The sequence below is a fragment of the Metopolophium dirhodum genome, chromosome 5, assembly GCF_019925205.1.
Source record: "Metopolophium dirhodum isolate CAU chromosome 5, ASM1992520v1, whole genome shotgun sequence".
Taxonomy (NCBI): domain Eukaryota; kingdom Metazoa; phylum Arthropoda; class Insecta; order Hemiptera; family Aphididae; genus Metopolophium; species Metopolophium dirhodum.
Window position 1 is genome coordinate 19,954,109 of NC_083564.1, and position 16,781 is coordinate 19,970,889.

The window sequence follows — 16,781 nt, forward strand, 5'->3', positions numbered from 1 at the left end:
TTAAATTATTATGATATAGTTAGAATTCAAAAATACTTAAGATTGTGTGATTTCTTAGAGGCGTTTAAATACGTATATTCGCAGCTTATTAGTTATTCTACATGCAATGTTTTAGTGGCGAAGACAGGGGGAAGGCGAGTGGAATAAATGTATTATTTAAATACGAAAACATGGTTTAATTTATACTTAACACACCCCCTCCCCCCATTTCATAATCATGGCTACGCCACTGCATAGTTTAGTAATTTTTTTGGTTTCTCGAGTATCTATTTATATAGGTACCACATTACATTAATAATAATTATTGTCATGTAACAGGTTAGTTCAACATAAGATAGCCAAGACGGATAGTTCAAGTATAATAATATGATAGGTCAAAGTTATTTTATCGGTAGGCACCTATTAGAAAACAAATAATAATTTATGATACATACTCGATTTTTTCTTTGTGACACCGAATGCACAGCCATTCGGGAGCATGTGTGGCAGTTGAATATTCCCTACAAGACATACATATCCGTTCACGGCAAGCACGACAATTAGCCCCTCTATTGATTATCCGGCCCAGTTCGGCTCGGCATCGAGCACAACAGTGTCCAGACCATAGACTGGATTCGCATCGTAATACTTCTAATTCACCGCTAGCCATAGTATCGTTTGCCTAGAAAAAAACAAATATTTAATAGTGGAAAAACATTCAAACATCATGAAAGCCGGTACCAATTTTTAGCCAAGAAGATTTTGATTTATAATAGTCATTTAAAAAAATAATAACGGGCCTCCGCATAAAGATTAATTGTATTTCACACCGTGCTGATACATTTTCTGCAGTTAAATATTGTAGAAACTATATGAAATTAAACCTGGCTGCATTAGGTAAGTATACCTATACATAGCTTGTTGATAATTAAATTAAACGTACAAATGAATAATGCAAACAATAATGTTACCTAAACCTAATTCATAACGCGCTGTAATTTCTCGTTGCTTAAGTACAAATAAACTGAATACACGACGAAAACACAGTTCTATTATTTTAAATTCAACTAGTTGTTCTTCTCTAAGAGGAAAATTTATTTCTTATGAACGATGACCTTAACTACCATTCATAATTGAAATTCATTATTTATTTTCCTCCCGAGTTCGTCGTAAAAACAACATCTGTTTTTCTCGTTATTGTCACGTCCGCGCCATGGTCCGTTCCTAGTTTTCCGCCAATGCTTACGCAATTTGTACAACATAATCTTCAAATACAATAATATGAAAAACCACTTAAGAACGTTAACACAAAGAGTTGTTATTGCATGTAAAACGTTGAACGGCACTCCCGATTAAAATGCGATGCATATTAAATACTTAATATAATATTATATATTATCTGATATCAGTTGATACATGCAAAACAAAACATGCGCAAATTACTTCTGCCCACGTACCATAAGATATATCACCAATGGAATAAAAATATGCTGTGTACATTATGCCTACCGGTTCTGTAATCCAATTTCATCACGTATGTGTGTCGTCTTTTTAATAGGCGTGAATCAGTGATCAAAGCGAACCCATAATAGTTTTCACAAGATACTTTTACTATTACTTTTTATTATACGCTGTATTATAAACCGTTTACAATCCAAACGAAACGCATCTCGGAACAGTATTTCCAAGAATATTTTATTGTGAAATCTGCGAATCGGCTTTGGGTATAAACTATAGAGCACACCAACAGTATTCAAATTTTATTTAAATTTTTTTATAAAATATTTTCGAAGCGTTTAATACCAAGTATTTATTATATTGTTATCGTTGACAGAGACAACGAAATATACTATAATATATAATTTTATCTTGGAATTCAGGGACTTTATTTCACAGTTGTGAAATTAATCATACTAAACATATTTGGGCACAGCAACTATATTAACTAAAGTATATAAACTATGACATACAGGCCTTGGCCTCATGGTAAAAATATAAATATAATAAGTATTATGTATTATTATTACGAACTAAAATATCCAAACCATATGGTGTCGGAAGCTTAATTTGATATACATTTCAATGGTAAATAATAAATGATGTTTTGATTGAAATTTTAAATTAATATTAAGCAACTTGGTTGTATGTGTGTTATAAAATTGGCTTTCTTTTAATAAAATAATGGTCTACAATGTTTGGATTTTTTTTTATATTTAATAATTTCCATCTGTCATGACTCATCATGACTATCCTATATTATTTTCTATATACCATCAATCATAATTACGACAGCAAATTATAGTTACGAACTCGTTTTTTTTTTGGTATTATATAAAAATAATATATTTTCGAAAAAAATCACTAGTCCAAATGTACAATTGCACAATGAACATACAAGGTAAAATCGCATAGATTTCTCCTTCCAAGTAGCATTCAAATTTTTGGCGTAATTGTTTACAGAATTTGTACTTATAGTGATACTAACATTATGTACGTAATTCTAATTAATTAAAAAAGGTATTGTAAAAACATAAATTATGATATTATCATTGCAGTAGATAAAAAATATAATATACTATTTGTTATTATTATACTCGTATATAATACAAAATATGGGTTCATTATAGACATTATCTAAACACGACCATGTTATACAAGTATTTGAGTGATATTTGTTACTGAAATGTGTTGCGAAAGTGAGTACTTAACTTATATATTTGCATAATTGCCTTAATATCATGTTTCACATGCAACATATATAATCTATATTGTATGTAGATATTTAAAATAATTACAAAGTGTTTGTTTATCGTTGATAAATAGCACTTGTAATTTTAGACTCAAACAAAACATATTAAAGCACCTCATTTAATAACATACACAAAATGAAGAGAAGTCACTGCGAGTGAATTTGGTTTAAATAATAATTAATTTCTATATAGGCTACAAAAATAATTAAGAATTATAGGAACTAAAATATGATTCAATTTAAATGGACCAAAACATACCTTAGTTAAACTCAAGAAGTGGTCTTTGAATACTTTGATCGTTACAAAGGTATATATATATATATATCACAATCAAAAATATAATAATAAATAATAATTACCATTTGATAATTTGTGAGTTTAATAGCTGATTTGGACAAACATTTTCTTTTCGATTTCATTAAAGTGCGTGCGCTTGATTATTCAATATACTTAATAAGGAAACCACAAATGTACAATACATTTTATTTACGTCATGAATCTAACACAATATAAATATACATAGGTAGTACATATTATTTAACAATATACCGCAATTAGTAAAAACATATTTGTAGTCAATAGTATATTACCCGAATTGTTAAAGATATATTATTTAGGTAAGTCATAAAGTCTGTGAAAACACTTTTTGGCATAGAGGGCACGTAAAAGTACAAGTTCATTCCTCGTCGCTTTTATCAAATGAGGTCATTTGAAATGTAGGTGTGAATAAAAGTGAATGGAAATTAATAATTAGAACTAAAATAACGAATGTCGAATGAAATATTGAAATTACCGAATAAAAATATATTGACACAGGAGAGATGTATATAATTATTACCTTTGGAGACCAAAACTAACACAACGTGTATATAAGACTTAATTTAGTAACTAAAAAATTATACTTTAGATTTCACATACATATTATTAGGTTAACGATGTTGGAAAATAATATTTTTATTATTTTTACAGAATCATAATTCTAGGAATGCTGCGTTTTAAAAATTAGGAAATATAGTGTACCAATATCGTAAGATCATCAATTATACTATATAGGTACAATGAAAATAAAAATGATAACCAAGTACCTAACCAACCTGGTTTATTATCGCTGCAAACGTAAAATCATAATCGATAAGAATAATTTAAGTCTTTATAGCGGCCAAGAACATTATATTATTTTTGAAAGAGACGACCAACGTATACCCGAGGTTACCATGCCTTATACCCATGTGGCATGAAGTCATCGGTGTCCGCGAACGAAACAAACATATCAACAGTACCTATATTAAATACTTAATGGTGGTAATTAATAACAATAATGATCATATTATTATAATAGCTACGTAGTGAGTACTACGTACTGACCGGTACTTCTGTTATTAATTATTATTATTATTACTACTATCATCATCATAACCGGTGGTTGGTGTACTCGAGTACTCGACCGGTCTCATCGTGAATATGCGCACGTGTGTGTGTGTGCGTACAACTGCGTACACGAGCGAAATAAACAATGGATGGCGGTGGCGGCGATAGAGGAACCGGTACGAGCCGTACCGGCAAACACACACACAGGCGCGCGTGCGCTCACGTATTCTATAATACTTGCGTATAATATTATATTATAATGCAGTCGAAGACGAAGACTGTGTCGACGACGACGACGACGATGAGGAACTGCAGAGGAAGACGAAGAGAAGAACTGAGAAGTCAACAGGGCAACGACCAATAACACACACACGTACGCGCACGCGCGATCGCACGCCATATATATATATATATATATTATATTATATATTATGAGACACGGCGAGTCTTTCAACTCACGTACGCACACACACACACACACACACACACACACACATATCCGCACTGTAGATACTACAACCGTTTATTGTGTGTTGATAATACACGATAATAATATTATTATTTTAAAACTTTAATGCTTAAATCATACTATTATTCATATTATTATAAAATATCATCACATATTATGTGCGACGGCACGGACAGAGGCGTTTCCGTTATGCTAACGATGAGATAAGAACCAAAAGAAGTACAGGTTATAGGTAGGTATCCGATGTCCTTGCTACCAATATTTAAACACGACAAGTGCATCGTCGATATTCATACGCCGAAAAATAGATCTCTGCGGATGATCTGATTGTGCCTATAGTAGGTAGTAATATTAATTTACTATTAGACATTAGGTGTATGTAGATAATACGACGTATTATTATGATACGTCTTCACAATAATTGTTAGTAAACCTTGAATGACTTATATAGGTACTGCGGATATGACTAACAGTAATAAACCTGAATTGATTTTGCATTACACGCGAAGTCGGCGTCAATAACCCATACACATATAGTAAGTTTCAAAACGAATTAAAATCAATTAAAGTCAAAAAAAAAAACTTTCTAAAATAGTAAAAAATTACAATACAACCCGAGTTGTTTAATTTTTTTAAATGAAAACCATACGTTATTTTTATAAGTTAAGATTTTATTGCATTTTTTTGGGTCGGAGGCGGAGGCACAAACTAATATTTTAGTGAGTAAAAAATATTTTGACGAGACGAAATCTTAAAATTAATTTCTTTATTAAGTACGGGTTTATAATAATAACTATATGAAAAATGATGCATTATCTGAATACCAGGATTATAAATTTAATACATATATTACATATTATATCCAACTTATCTCTATACCACAATGGCAACACAATGTGTGCTATTCACGAGGTATAACTAGTAAAAGTATAGAAAACTTTTAACACATAATCATAATATATTATACTTTTTAAAAACAAGCTAAACATTTAATAACAATAATATATTATTCAACCATAATTTTAAACCAATGTTGTCTGAAAAGTAATAAATTATTTTACTTTTTCTCAGATATTTGTTAAAAAACTTTTAATGAGATTTGATATTTTAAACCGTAGAATAAAAATAAATAAAAACTATTATTACTTATTTAGTATAGGTTTGACCGTTATTCTGGTATATTCACAAATTTGCATTTTAACGGTTTTAAAAAACAAAATTAGAGTACCTAACTATTTGTATTTTATAAGTCGTGTTTGACTTATAAAATACAAACACGGTACATACTTACATACTGTACATACTTACAAAACACGGTAACTCAAAAAACCTTTATTAAAAGTCAGATAATTCATATCAGAACACAATATCAGGAGTGTATGAACTACGAGAAAACGGTATTCAGAAGATAGCACAATATTATGTAGGTATTTAGAAGATATAGCACAATATCTTATTATTATTATTATTATTACTATTTCTAAAACACGCTGGTGCGTGTGTAAATAGCGAAAAAACCTGTTTCAAGTCCAAGTGCAATTTACGCAATAACAAGGGGTCATTTTAACCCGGTCAAGTGTAAATTCAGAAGCAAATTTAGAATTCACATAACAACAAAAACTGTAAAATATACAGGTAAGTTAATTACTTCTAAAATACTTAAACGATTGAAATTTTGTATTTATTTAAAGTCTGGTTTATTGCATGTCTTGATATTTTTAATTATATATTTAACAATAAATTAATTTTTTTTCTATAATCCGGTATTTATTCGTATATAATAAAATATAATAGGTACTTAATTTGCTAGCTTTTATATTTAAGTACTATAGAATAAGCGTCGAAGGATAATACGAACTTGGCCGAAATTTAAATTAAATATTTAATTATAATAATATATGTATACTGTATTGTAACTTGTAAGTTGTAAGTATTTTTTTTATCGTTAGTATTTACATATAGAGTATTTAAGATAAATATATATTTTGTAGAATATGCGTATTTTTGTTGAGCCCGGCACAATTGGTCGATTCAAAGAACGATTAATAGACACGTTTTTACTCCTTTTTGAAATAAAATAAAATAATTTGGGTTGAGTATTACTTATTTTTAATACATATATTAATAGTTAATTATTTATTTTAAAATATATAATATACCTATATAAAAAAAAAAAACAATAACCTTTTTTGTAAAGTTATATGATTCAAGATTAATAATATATTTATACAGATTGCGGTTGAATTTTCATATGATGTATGTTGTATAATGAATATACCTACAGGAAATAATGGATTCATAATAACTAATAGATATAGCTTTACCTTAATCAATACAGATTATGAAATTAAATTGGAACAATACAAACAACTACCAATAGTAATTATATAAACATGTATTATAATACGTTGTTGATAATTTATTGAAATTGCTGACACTATGTTATAATAATATTATGTATTATTATTATGTAACACGACTGTAGGAATATAAGTAACAAACGAGTAGTGACATTTCAAATAAAATGAATAAAGATCATGAATCAACTTTTTTATTTTTAGTGTACCATATTATATTGTGATTATTGAATTTTTTTAGCAATAATACAACCAAATTATAAAATTAAGTACCTACATAAGAAAGGAGTTAAGTTTGTTAAAATCTAATATGGAATTTATCTGCATTATATTTTGTATATTATTATTTAAGCATGTACTAACGTACTAACTATTAACGTATAAAAACATAATGTAAACTATTTTGATCAACTAAAATCTATGTACATTCACATACATATTGATATATATTATGATTTAAATCCTTAAATGTTTTACGTATACTGCTTTAACCACACATTTTAGAGATTTAGAAAACAATAAGTTGTCTAATTCTGTTGCTTTACGACAAGCTTATAATATGTTTAAAATGAAAGAAAACAGCGATTTTGTACATAGTTATATTATTATATTGTAATAAACTCCCATAAGCGACCAAGTTGAAAATAATGGTTGGCAATTGTTACAGAATAAAGTACTAGCAACTACTAATACAATAAATTTATAAACTTATTAATTTGCCAGTTGGTGTAATAAATAAGTACCTAGTTGGTGATAATTTATCAGATTTCATATGATTCAATATTATCGAGAGTTTAAATGTAAAATATGCCTACAATCAATTTTTTAAAGTTTAACGTTTTCATAAACTGTGCAAACATTTAGATTTCATTAGTATATCGTATATTATTAATATCTAATATTTTTGGTTTCGATATAACAGTTAGATATAGTTTATTTTAGTCATTCACATATCACATTGCCCTTATTATCAATCCCATTAGTTATAAACTATAATAGTAATTAACAAAATATAAATAGTAATAACAAGATACATTTTAGATTTTTTTGGGTTATAGTTAGGTACTTTATCGTGTTTGACATAGGGTCATTATTTCAATCACGAACCACGATGAACTATGGCATTTAGGAACTAGGGGCAGTCTAAATTTACCGTTTTAGATTATATACTATCACAACGAAGGAAAATTTAATTCTACTAAACGCTGCAGGATTATTGTCCAATGCCATTTGTCAAGAACAGCGATGGAATATAATATGAGAAAGACTGGTTTCAACTTCATTATGGCCAAGTACAACAATGTTGAACCGCAATGGTTGTCCGGGAAACACGCTGCTATACATTATACCATACCCTGCAGTTGAGTGCAGTAAATACAATTTTAATCAACACCGCTCCGCGTGGCGATATAATATTAAATAGTATTAGAAATATCTTCTATAGGTATCTTGTACTGGTGATATATGCAGTAAAATTTATATTAATTTATTTGATTGGACTTTTAAATTGTCTTTAGTCAATCACAAATGTCATCAATCGCTTTTCCTTTACAGACACTAGCTATTTTTTACTAATCAATAATTGTTGACCACATGGCCAAGTACTAAATTAATAAATTGTGATCTAATTATTTATAGTTTAGAAAAAATAGAGGGAAAACAATAGGAACTATAGGTAATAAAAAAAAATTAAAATTAAAAAATGTTTTTACCAACTATATCTTTTATTTAAATAAAATAGGGATACTTTTTCATAAAGAAACATTAGTTAGGTATATACAACTAATATGCGAAATTAAATTTATTTAAAACCCATCAGAAATTTTCATAAATACTTCTTTACCACATTTACTAGTTACAGTTTTCATATTTATTTGACTTGAGATTTTCAAAACAAGAACTCGAATAACACAGTTAATTATGCAGTTCGTACGTAGGTACCTACTAATATCATATTATGCTCATAGTTAATACTTGATGCGATATATAAGAAATTATCCATTATTTAGTACTTGTAGTAACGATGATCTATCACGATGTCTACATACCTCATATAGTCATAATATGACCGGCGGTTATTCAAAGCTGAATAATTTTAAACCAATCGATTTGCAATAAGGTTAAAACCCGGTAAAATAGGTATTATTTAATATTAATTTTTGCATAAATGAAAATTGAACCTTCTTAAAATTCGGCGGAATCGAATAAACGATGAATGCTCGTTTACGCATCATAATAATATTACTACAACCAAACCACAAATATTAATCGTAATACGTATAATAATATATTAATATGTGTACACACAGTACAAAATGCGCACGCAAACGTAAAACCACGAAACGCTTTTAAATCACGACCTTCGTGAATAAAAAAACAGCAAAAAAATACTACATGATAATATTGTGTATACAATTAAGAAAAAAACGAAATTCGACTACCACTGTAAATATAAGAGCGGCAAATAATACAATATGGTGGAGTGTTTTGAGTAATTTTTTTTTGTTATTATTATTCCATTCGGATTTTCTATCCAAAGGAATTTATCGTCAGACCAGTTCTGAAATCTATACGATCTTAACGTTGTGGTGGAATAAACTCTGCACACACACACCACTCTATTGTTTATAGGTATAAAGCGTAATTATATTACCGATAAACCGATAGGCGTCGTGGTACGCGAATTACCTGCACACTCGCGACTCACCTTGGCCGTTCATGACGCAACCCAATAATACGGCGAAGGCGGCGGCGTTTAGATACAATTTGTAATAATATATAGAATTTATCCAAACAAAGGACGCGACTGGCATGGGTCTCGGTCGCACACGCAAATTCGTATACTGATACTCACCACGGTCGCCCCATTTCCTTCGTCAAATTATCTATATAAACCTCGTCGTATCGCTGCTGACACTACAGAATAGAGAACACGGATGGAAACAATTCACTATCTATTTAGCGCACTTATCGGATTAAAAACACACAGCGAAAATGAAAATCGAGTAAGCTATGCACATAGATATTAAATTCATATGATATTATTATAATACATCGTACCTATATACACTGTACCTATATCCGTGAAATTATGAGAATGCCATCTATACTGTAGATACCTCCTAATGCTGATAATAATACGAGTTTCTATAAGTTCACTCCGTAAACCCTATAATCTATATATTAGTACAAGGACTATAGCAAGCTCATTATCTTAGATATTACATAAATGGATAGAACAAATATTTTTTGTTCCATTATTATGTTTCGCTTAGCACTTGTTTTGCATACAACAAACGTTAAAACCATTGTAATTAATTAATTCCTATTTAATATTCCCATGTATAGTCTCCTCTTACAATAGTGTACAACATACCAAATTTTACGTTCACGATTATTACTCAGTCATTTTTAACCTATTATGAAATATTGTAATTTAAAAATAAGATTATTATCTAGATTCTAGGACATCTCTTAGGCTTTTATTACTATTTAAATTTTGACGCAAGTTATGATTGTATTAAAATTTTTAGTTTTAAATTAATCATAACTTGCTTTGTAATTAAAATATCAATAAATTCGTATGAGACCTAGATAATAATCTTATCTTTACATTTTATGATAGGTGAATTCACTCTAATTTTAAAAATACAAAGTAAAATGAATTATTTTTATGAACGTCAAATTTGCTGTTGTACTTTTGTAACAAGGAGACAACTTACATAATACACATGCGATACGTCCTCTAACAATATTATTTTATTATATTACCTGGTTGTCAAAATTAAAACCACAAAGTGTAATTATTGTGCACGTTACAGACCTCAGCAGTTCATAAAATTATAACGGCAAGTGATAACTATTTTGTAATTATTACATTTCTTATCAAAAGTTACTCAACTAATATTTAGTCTTAGTAGACCGCCATTCCGTAGATACAATACAATATTATATTATCTATTTATGTCCATTCCACGGGAATACGGGATTATAATTTGACCTTATCACTGCTCGTCGGGCAACCATATTATTATAATCTTACATCGTGGCGGATGTTATTATGTAACATCAACTAAGATAGTTCAATAATTCAAATTTCATGTTACGACTAAGAATAGCCATAGTACATGCGAATAATATGCGAAATGTGCCCTCCTGCAATATCGACGACGATAATGAACAAAAATATACGGAAGGAAATAACAAATAATAAATGAAAAAACATAAGAAAGGTAACTAAAAACAACAACAAAACGTTCTCCGTGATTGCGGTGGATGCGGGAATGCGGGATGCGATCGGCGGCTGTCCGCCGCAGTAAGTTGTATTCCGGTCACGGATGCGTGAGGAGGATCGGGTCGGCGCGATTTGCACAATAATATCCTAGAGTGGCTAGAGTCTATACTCTATACTTATTCTTTATAGACTATAGTCTGAAACTACTACTACCTACTACTACTACTTCACAATACTGAATACGCGATAGTATATTACTGGGGGAACATATTATAATACCAAAACGATACAAAATTCGCAAATAGACGAGATGTTGCGTACCTTAAATGACATGCACATTTTGTATTACTATTATGTATTATAAATAACAATAATGATTGTAAATGTCAAGCGCATTATAAAACAACGAACAATGCGAAACAAACGAACTTCATTGACGTTGGAGCCTCGGTGACATCATTCGCCGCGCGTTTGGTTAGTCGTACATGGGAGAGGCGTACACACACAGGGGGGAGACATTCAACAACCTACCACCCTTGTCTCATTCGCTTTATAAAAATGTAAACATGTTTTTATAAAACATAATATATTGTATGCATATTTTTTTTTAATATAGTCCGCCTTTGGAAATTTCTGTGTACGACACTGGTACACGGTTCTATGTTATTATGTTCATGTCTATAATATATTATTTATTAGGATTTAATATATTATTAATAAGGATATTTCGAGCTGGCCGTTTCATATCAACGAATTTTAGATTCTCCACGGAGCAATGTATGTATTGGTTTTACAACTATGTTTTTTTCTCGAAAAAGCTTTAAGAGCTGTAAAAATGCTTAAATCTTAAAGGGTAATTTCTAGCAACAAAAATTGGATCTAGTTGGTACCTACTTTGGTGAATTTTTATTTGGAGTACTTACAAAAAATAATAAATATTTTCCTAAATTCCAAAAGATTTTGTTTAATTCTGCTGCGCATAATACATTTTGAGCAAGACAAAAAAAAAACGAGTGTACACTTGTCGAGTGACTAATTATTGTCATTTTTAAATTATTTATGTCTGTTATTGTTTTAGAAGACGACAGAAAAACTATAAACAAAAAACTCTGTTCATAATATTAAATTCTACGTAGCAATATTATAGATGATGACGATGATTTTCATTACAAATTTACAAATGTTTGTTTTGACGTTTTTAAAGTACTAATACAAACGTCTCTTATTCTTTCGTTGTGTTAATAATATTATATTATATTTCGTTTAATATACAATATATTAGCTGAAACAATAAGGAAACATTAAAAAAATTTAATTATTATAAAACTAATAAGTACCTACTGATTTTTTTCTCAGAATATTTTATTATTTCGGTTACGTGGGAAAATGTTATTTAATACCAGAAGTATTGGTTGAAATTGCATTTTTAAATAATTGAATATTATGATTTTGATTTACTACAGTGATTTATGATTTTAATATATATTTTGTGACTTGTGTAGGTGTAATAGAAATACATTTTTAATGACATTTAGTTTATGATGTATTGGGCTTGCAGTAAACAACAACACTCTGAGGTAACTTTAAATTCGAAATAATTGATATAACTAACATTTGTATTGATATTTTTTTGTACCAAAATAAAATATTATAGAATATTTTTCATATCCATGTGTATACTGTGTTATACTAATAGCATTTCTACATTAAGATGACCATAATATAAATTATAATCCATATTTATATACCTATATAATATTCAATATTCATATTATATTTTTTATTAATTTAATTACTTAGGTATTTACTACATAAGAAAACAAATTTCTAAAATATATTCATTGAAAAGTCTGAAGCAATAACTCTGCATTGTTCCTTGAAGATTTGAAGATGAGCATTTAAAAAATGATAAATTTAAGTAATTTATAATTTCAAAACATATTTTCTAATAATATTGATGTCCCCATTTGTATGCATTAATGTAGATAAAAAAAGGCCGAGGTTAGTTAATATCTAATGGATTGAAAATAATATTTACCAGTAATTGAAAACCCAATTGTGTTGGAAAGAATTTTTTTTTCATTAAAAATTAAATTAATTTATCAGAAACTAAAAATGTATACTATAATACCTACCAATTATGCCAATTAATTAGTGAATCGTTAAAAAAATTGTTTTAATAATAGAGGTTTAAATGTTTAACGCCTGAATAGGTTTCATTCTGAGTTTCATAGTTCTAATAAGTAAATGTAAATTATATGTTAAACTAGCTAGTTAGACAATATTAAGTCGTGTATTGGCGACTTATCAATCGAAGTATTTACAACATTATCGAGCAGTATTGCGCATTATTTTTTGATCCACGACCCCCCAAATAAATTTGATACGAAGACACAACCCCCTACCAAAATGTTGAACATAATATATACAATATACATATTAGTATTCAATATAAATTCGTTAATATTATGCAATTTGAAATATTTTTAATTTAATACAAAATACAAATATAAAAATTATTATTTTAATAAAAAATAAAAATAAAATATTAAAAATGAAAAAATTATCAAATTACATTATTTGTCACGTTGGTGTCAGAATCCGTCAGTATAATACCACTTTTTTATTTGTTGTTAAATATTGGCGACTCTATACAAATTTAGCGACTGTCCGGTTGTGCACTACTGCTATATAGAGGTACTAACATTTTACTACCTTATAAATTAAACTATTATAGTAAACAGTAATTATATAGCTATAAAAATTTCAACTTTTTTAAAAACTTCCCAATTATGCAATCTTATTCTTAACTTTCAAATATTTCACCGGGTATTTCACTTTTAAATGTGAATACCCAATGACTGAGATTATATACGAATACAATGATAATATTCAGTTGAAGATAGAATAGATTTGATTAGGTTGTTGATTAGATGAAAAAACAGTCACAGCAGTATACATTATTTTTAATATTATACATACATGTGTCATAATATCTGATAGATAATTTAATTATGCAAGTTATATTTAGAAACATTAAGTATGGATTTAGTAATTTTTTTGCGATTTTACATAATTTAATATTTTGAATACAAGTAAAATGGACCAATTAGACAAAAATGTAAATAAGTAGATAGGTATCATCGAGGGTATTATAAATTAACGGAAGAGTTAGACTAGTTAGAGCTCAAAAATCTTAAAACTTTTAATCACATCAAGGCATTTTTAGAATTACTTAGATGATAAGAATTCAAAAGTGGATTTATTATTAGACTAAAAAGAAAAGATTGGATAGAAAATGTATATATTCATAAATTAGGTTTTTGAACTTTATTATCAAGTTAATAACTTTAACTTCACTAAAATATTAATATTCAGTATTCCGAGTAATCACAATAGAAATTTTTAATAAGATTCTAGATTTTCGTGCAAATATGATACAATTATGAGAACTCTATTAAAAATAGGTAGTACGCATGGATTAATTTTTTTACAAAAGTAAGCAAAGCTATGTAGTTATATAGGTATTTAAATTGACATGTATTCATAAACAATAATTTTGTATTATACTTGAGAATCATTCAAGCTATACGTCTATAATAACTAATTTTATGATGGTTAATAGGTTTACTACTGCTGATGTATTTTCCCACGAATCTATACTATTTCAATGGCCATAATACCTACTATATGATATTATAATTTATATGGTTTCCGCTTTATTTATGACAGCGATGCTATTATTTTTGTACGTATATTGTATACTGTATAGTATTGCAATAGGTGCCGTATTTAAAATCGTATTGACTTTTATAAATCAACATTGGAAAAGTTGAGAGGATGTCAGCACACTATTTGTTTTCCTTTCTTTGCAACATAGAACATTTGCGTTCAGGAGAACCAACCTTATGTTTTTAATTTTAATATTTGTGGAATTTTCCTATTATAAAACTTAAAATTAAGAACACTATCAATTATCTGTGGTGTTTGTTCAATGACTTTTTTATACGATATTTAAACTGTTATGCGATATATATGGGCATTTCTGAATTGCAATATTTTACAAACCCATTTAACTTGTTACTAGATATTGTTATATCCTTAGGCTTTAAGTTTAATAATAGACCAATTCATTATAATATTAAAGTTGACAATATAAGGTTGATCCTCCTAAATGCAAATTGTCCACGTCAAAGTGAAAAACTAGTGCGCTGATTTCCTCTTAAATACCTACTACAGTTTAAAATCAATACAATATATACTATATAGGTACCTACTGATATGATACTGAATAAATATTAAAATATTAAATTATGCATGAGCAGTAAGATGTCATGAAACAATGTCAAGTTTTTGAAATACTGCAACATTATAAATATAAATATACAATATTAACAAGAATATCATCATGTATCCCATATACATATTAAACTAATGCGTTTTAAAGGTTTTGGATGGATCGTATAGCATGTTTTTCCAGTTGACTAATTGCTTTTGTTGTGCATTTTTCTAGAGTCGTTCGAGTAAAATAAAAACATATACGTGATAAAAACCGATGACAATGTTCAGAAACGTGAAAACGTGAATTTATGTTTAGACGGGAAGTGTAGTTAATAATTATTATTACCTACATGACTACATACAATTAAGGTAGGTATACCTACTCATCGATAGGAAAATAATCATTTCATGGGGAATGCGTTATTTACTCATATAATAGAGATAATCATATTTTTCATCTTATATGCATGCAGTAATGTATTATATATGTTATTATTACTATTACTCAGCCTTTTATTTGAGAATATTTTGTCCAGGCAATGATAATATGGTTAATGAATCGACAAAAAAAATACTCTGGGAACACTCAAAATATAGTTTATGGTTAACGAAATACTCCATTTTAAGTGCACTCTCTCTGTATAATATATTATTATATCATTGTTTTCATTTAAATTTTTTCATAAAAAGTATAATAACCTGTACAATAGGTCATATAAGGTCGTTTTTTGGATTATGAACAAATGTAAACATAAAAATGATCAAGTCTATTTTGAAAAGTCATTCGGTAAAAACGTGAAATACACTCAGAAGAATGTTCTACGGCATTGCAGTTATTATCATTGGTAATGTTGCTTACACTAAATTGCATTAGTAATCCTATTTTAAGCTGATAAAACCGTAACAAGATAACCAATTATGTCAATCCATTTAAACCTAATAAATCTACTAAGTCTGATACGTTATACAGTTCAAATCGTATATAGGTCGGCATATAATGCAAATTGTAAAACGTTTAGGGGCAAAATTCGTTATTTTCTCCCTTCATCTTCCCCGATCACAGTATATTTTGTTTAAAACTATATTATATAATATTATAATTACGTATATAAAAGCATTAATATAACTTATAAGTAAGTAAATAAAATATGACAAACCACCCTAATTCTTGAACCATAGATTTATGATACAAAAGTATTTCCACAAATTATATTATTCCTATAAAGTAACCCACTATCTAACACATTATTATTTATTCAGTCATTCAAATCTTATAAACTTGGCCGAAATGATATTCTCAAATAATTGTTTTAACGTCTCCTAAACCCAAATTATAGTTTTTA

At 28.3% G+C, this 16,781-nt stretch overlaps 1 protein-coding gene across 1 annotated transcript in view; it reads right to left on the bottom strand.

The window, feature by feature from the left end:
* LOC132945027 (uncharacterized) overlaps window positions 1-16,781 on the bottom strand; it is a 73,093-nt gene that overhangs the window by 51,155 nt on the left and 5,157 nt on the right. The window contains exon 2 of the mRNA XM_061014636.1: window positions 435-661. Within this exon, the coding sequence (XP_060870619.1) occupies window positions 435-649 (215 nt within the window). The 5' untranslated portion in view covers window positions 650-661. The remainder of the gene's footprint in view (window positions 1-434; window positions 662-16,781) is intronic.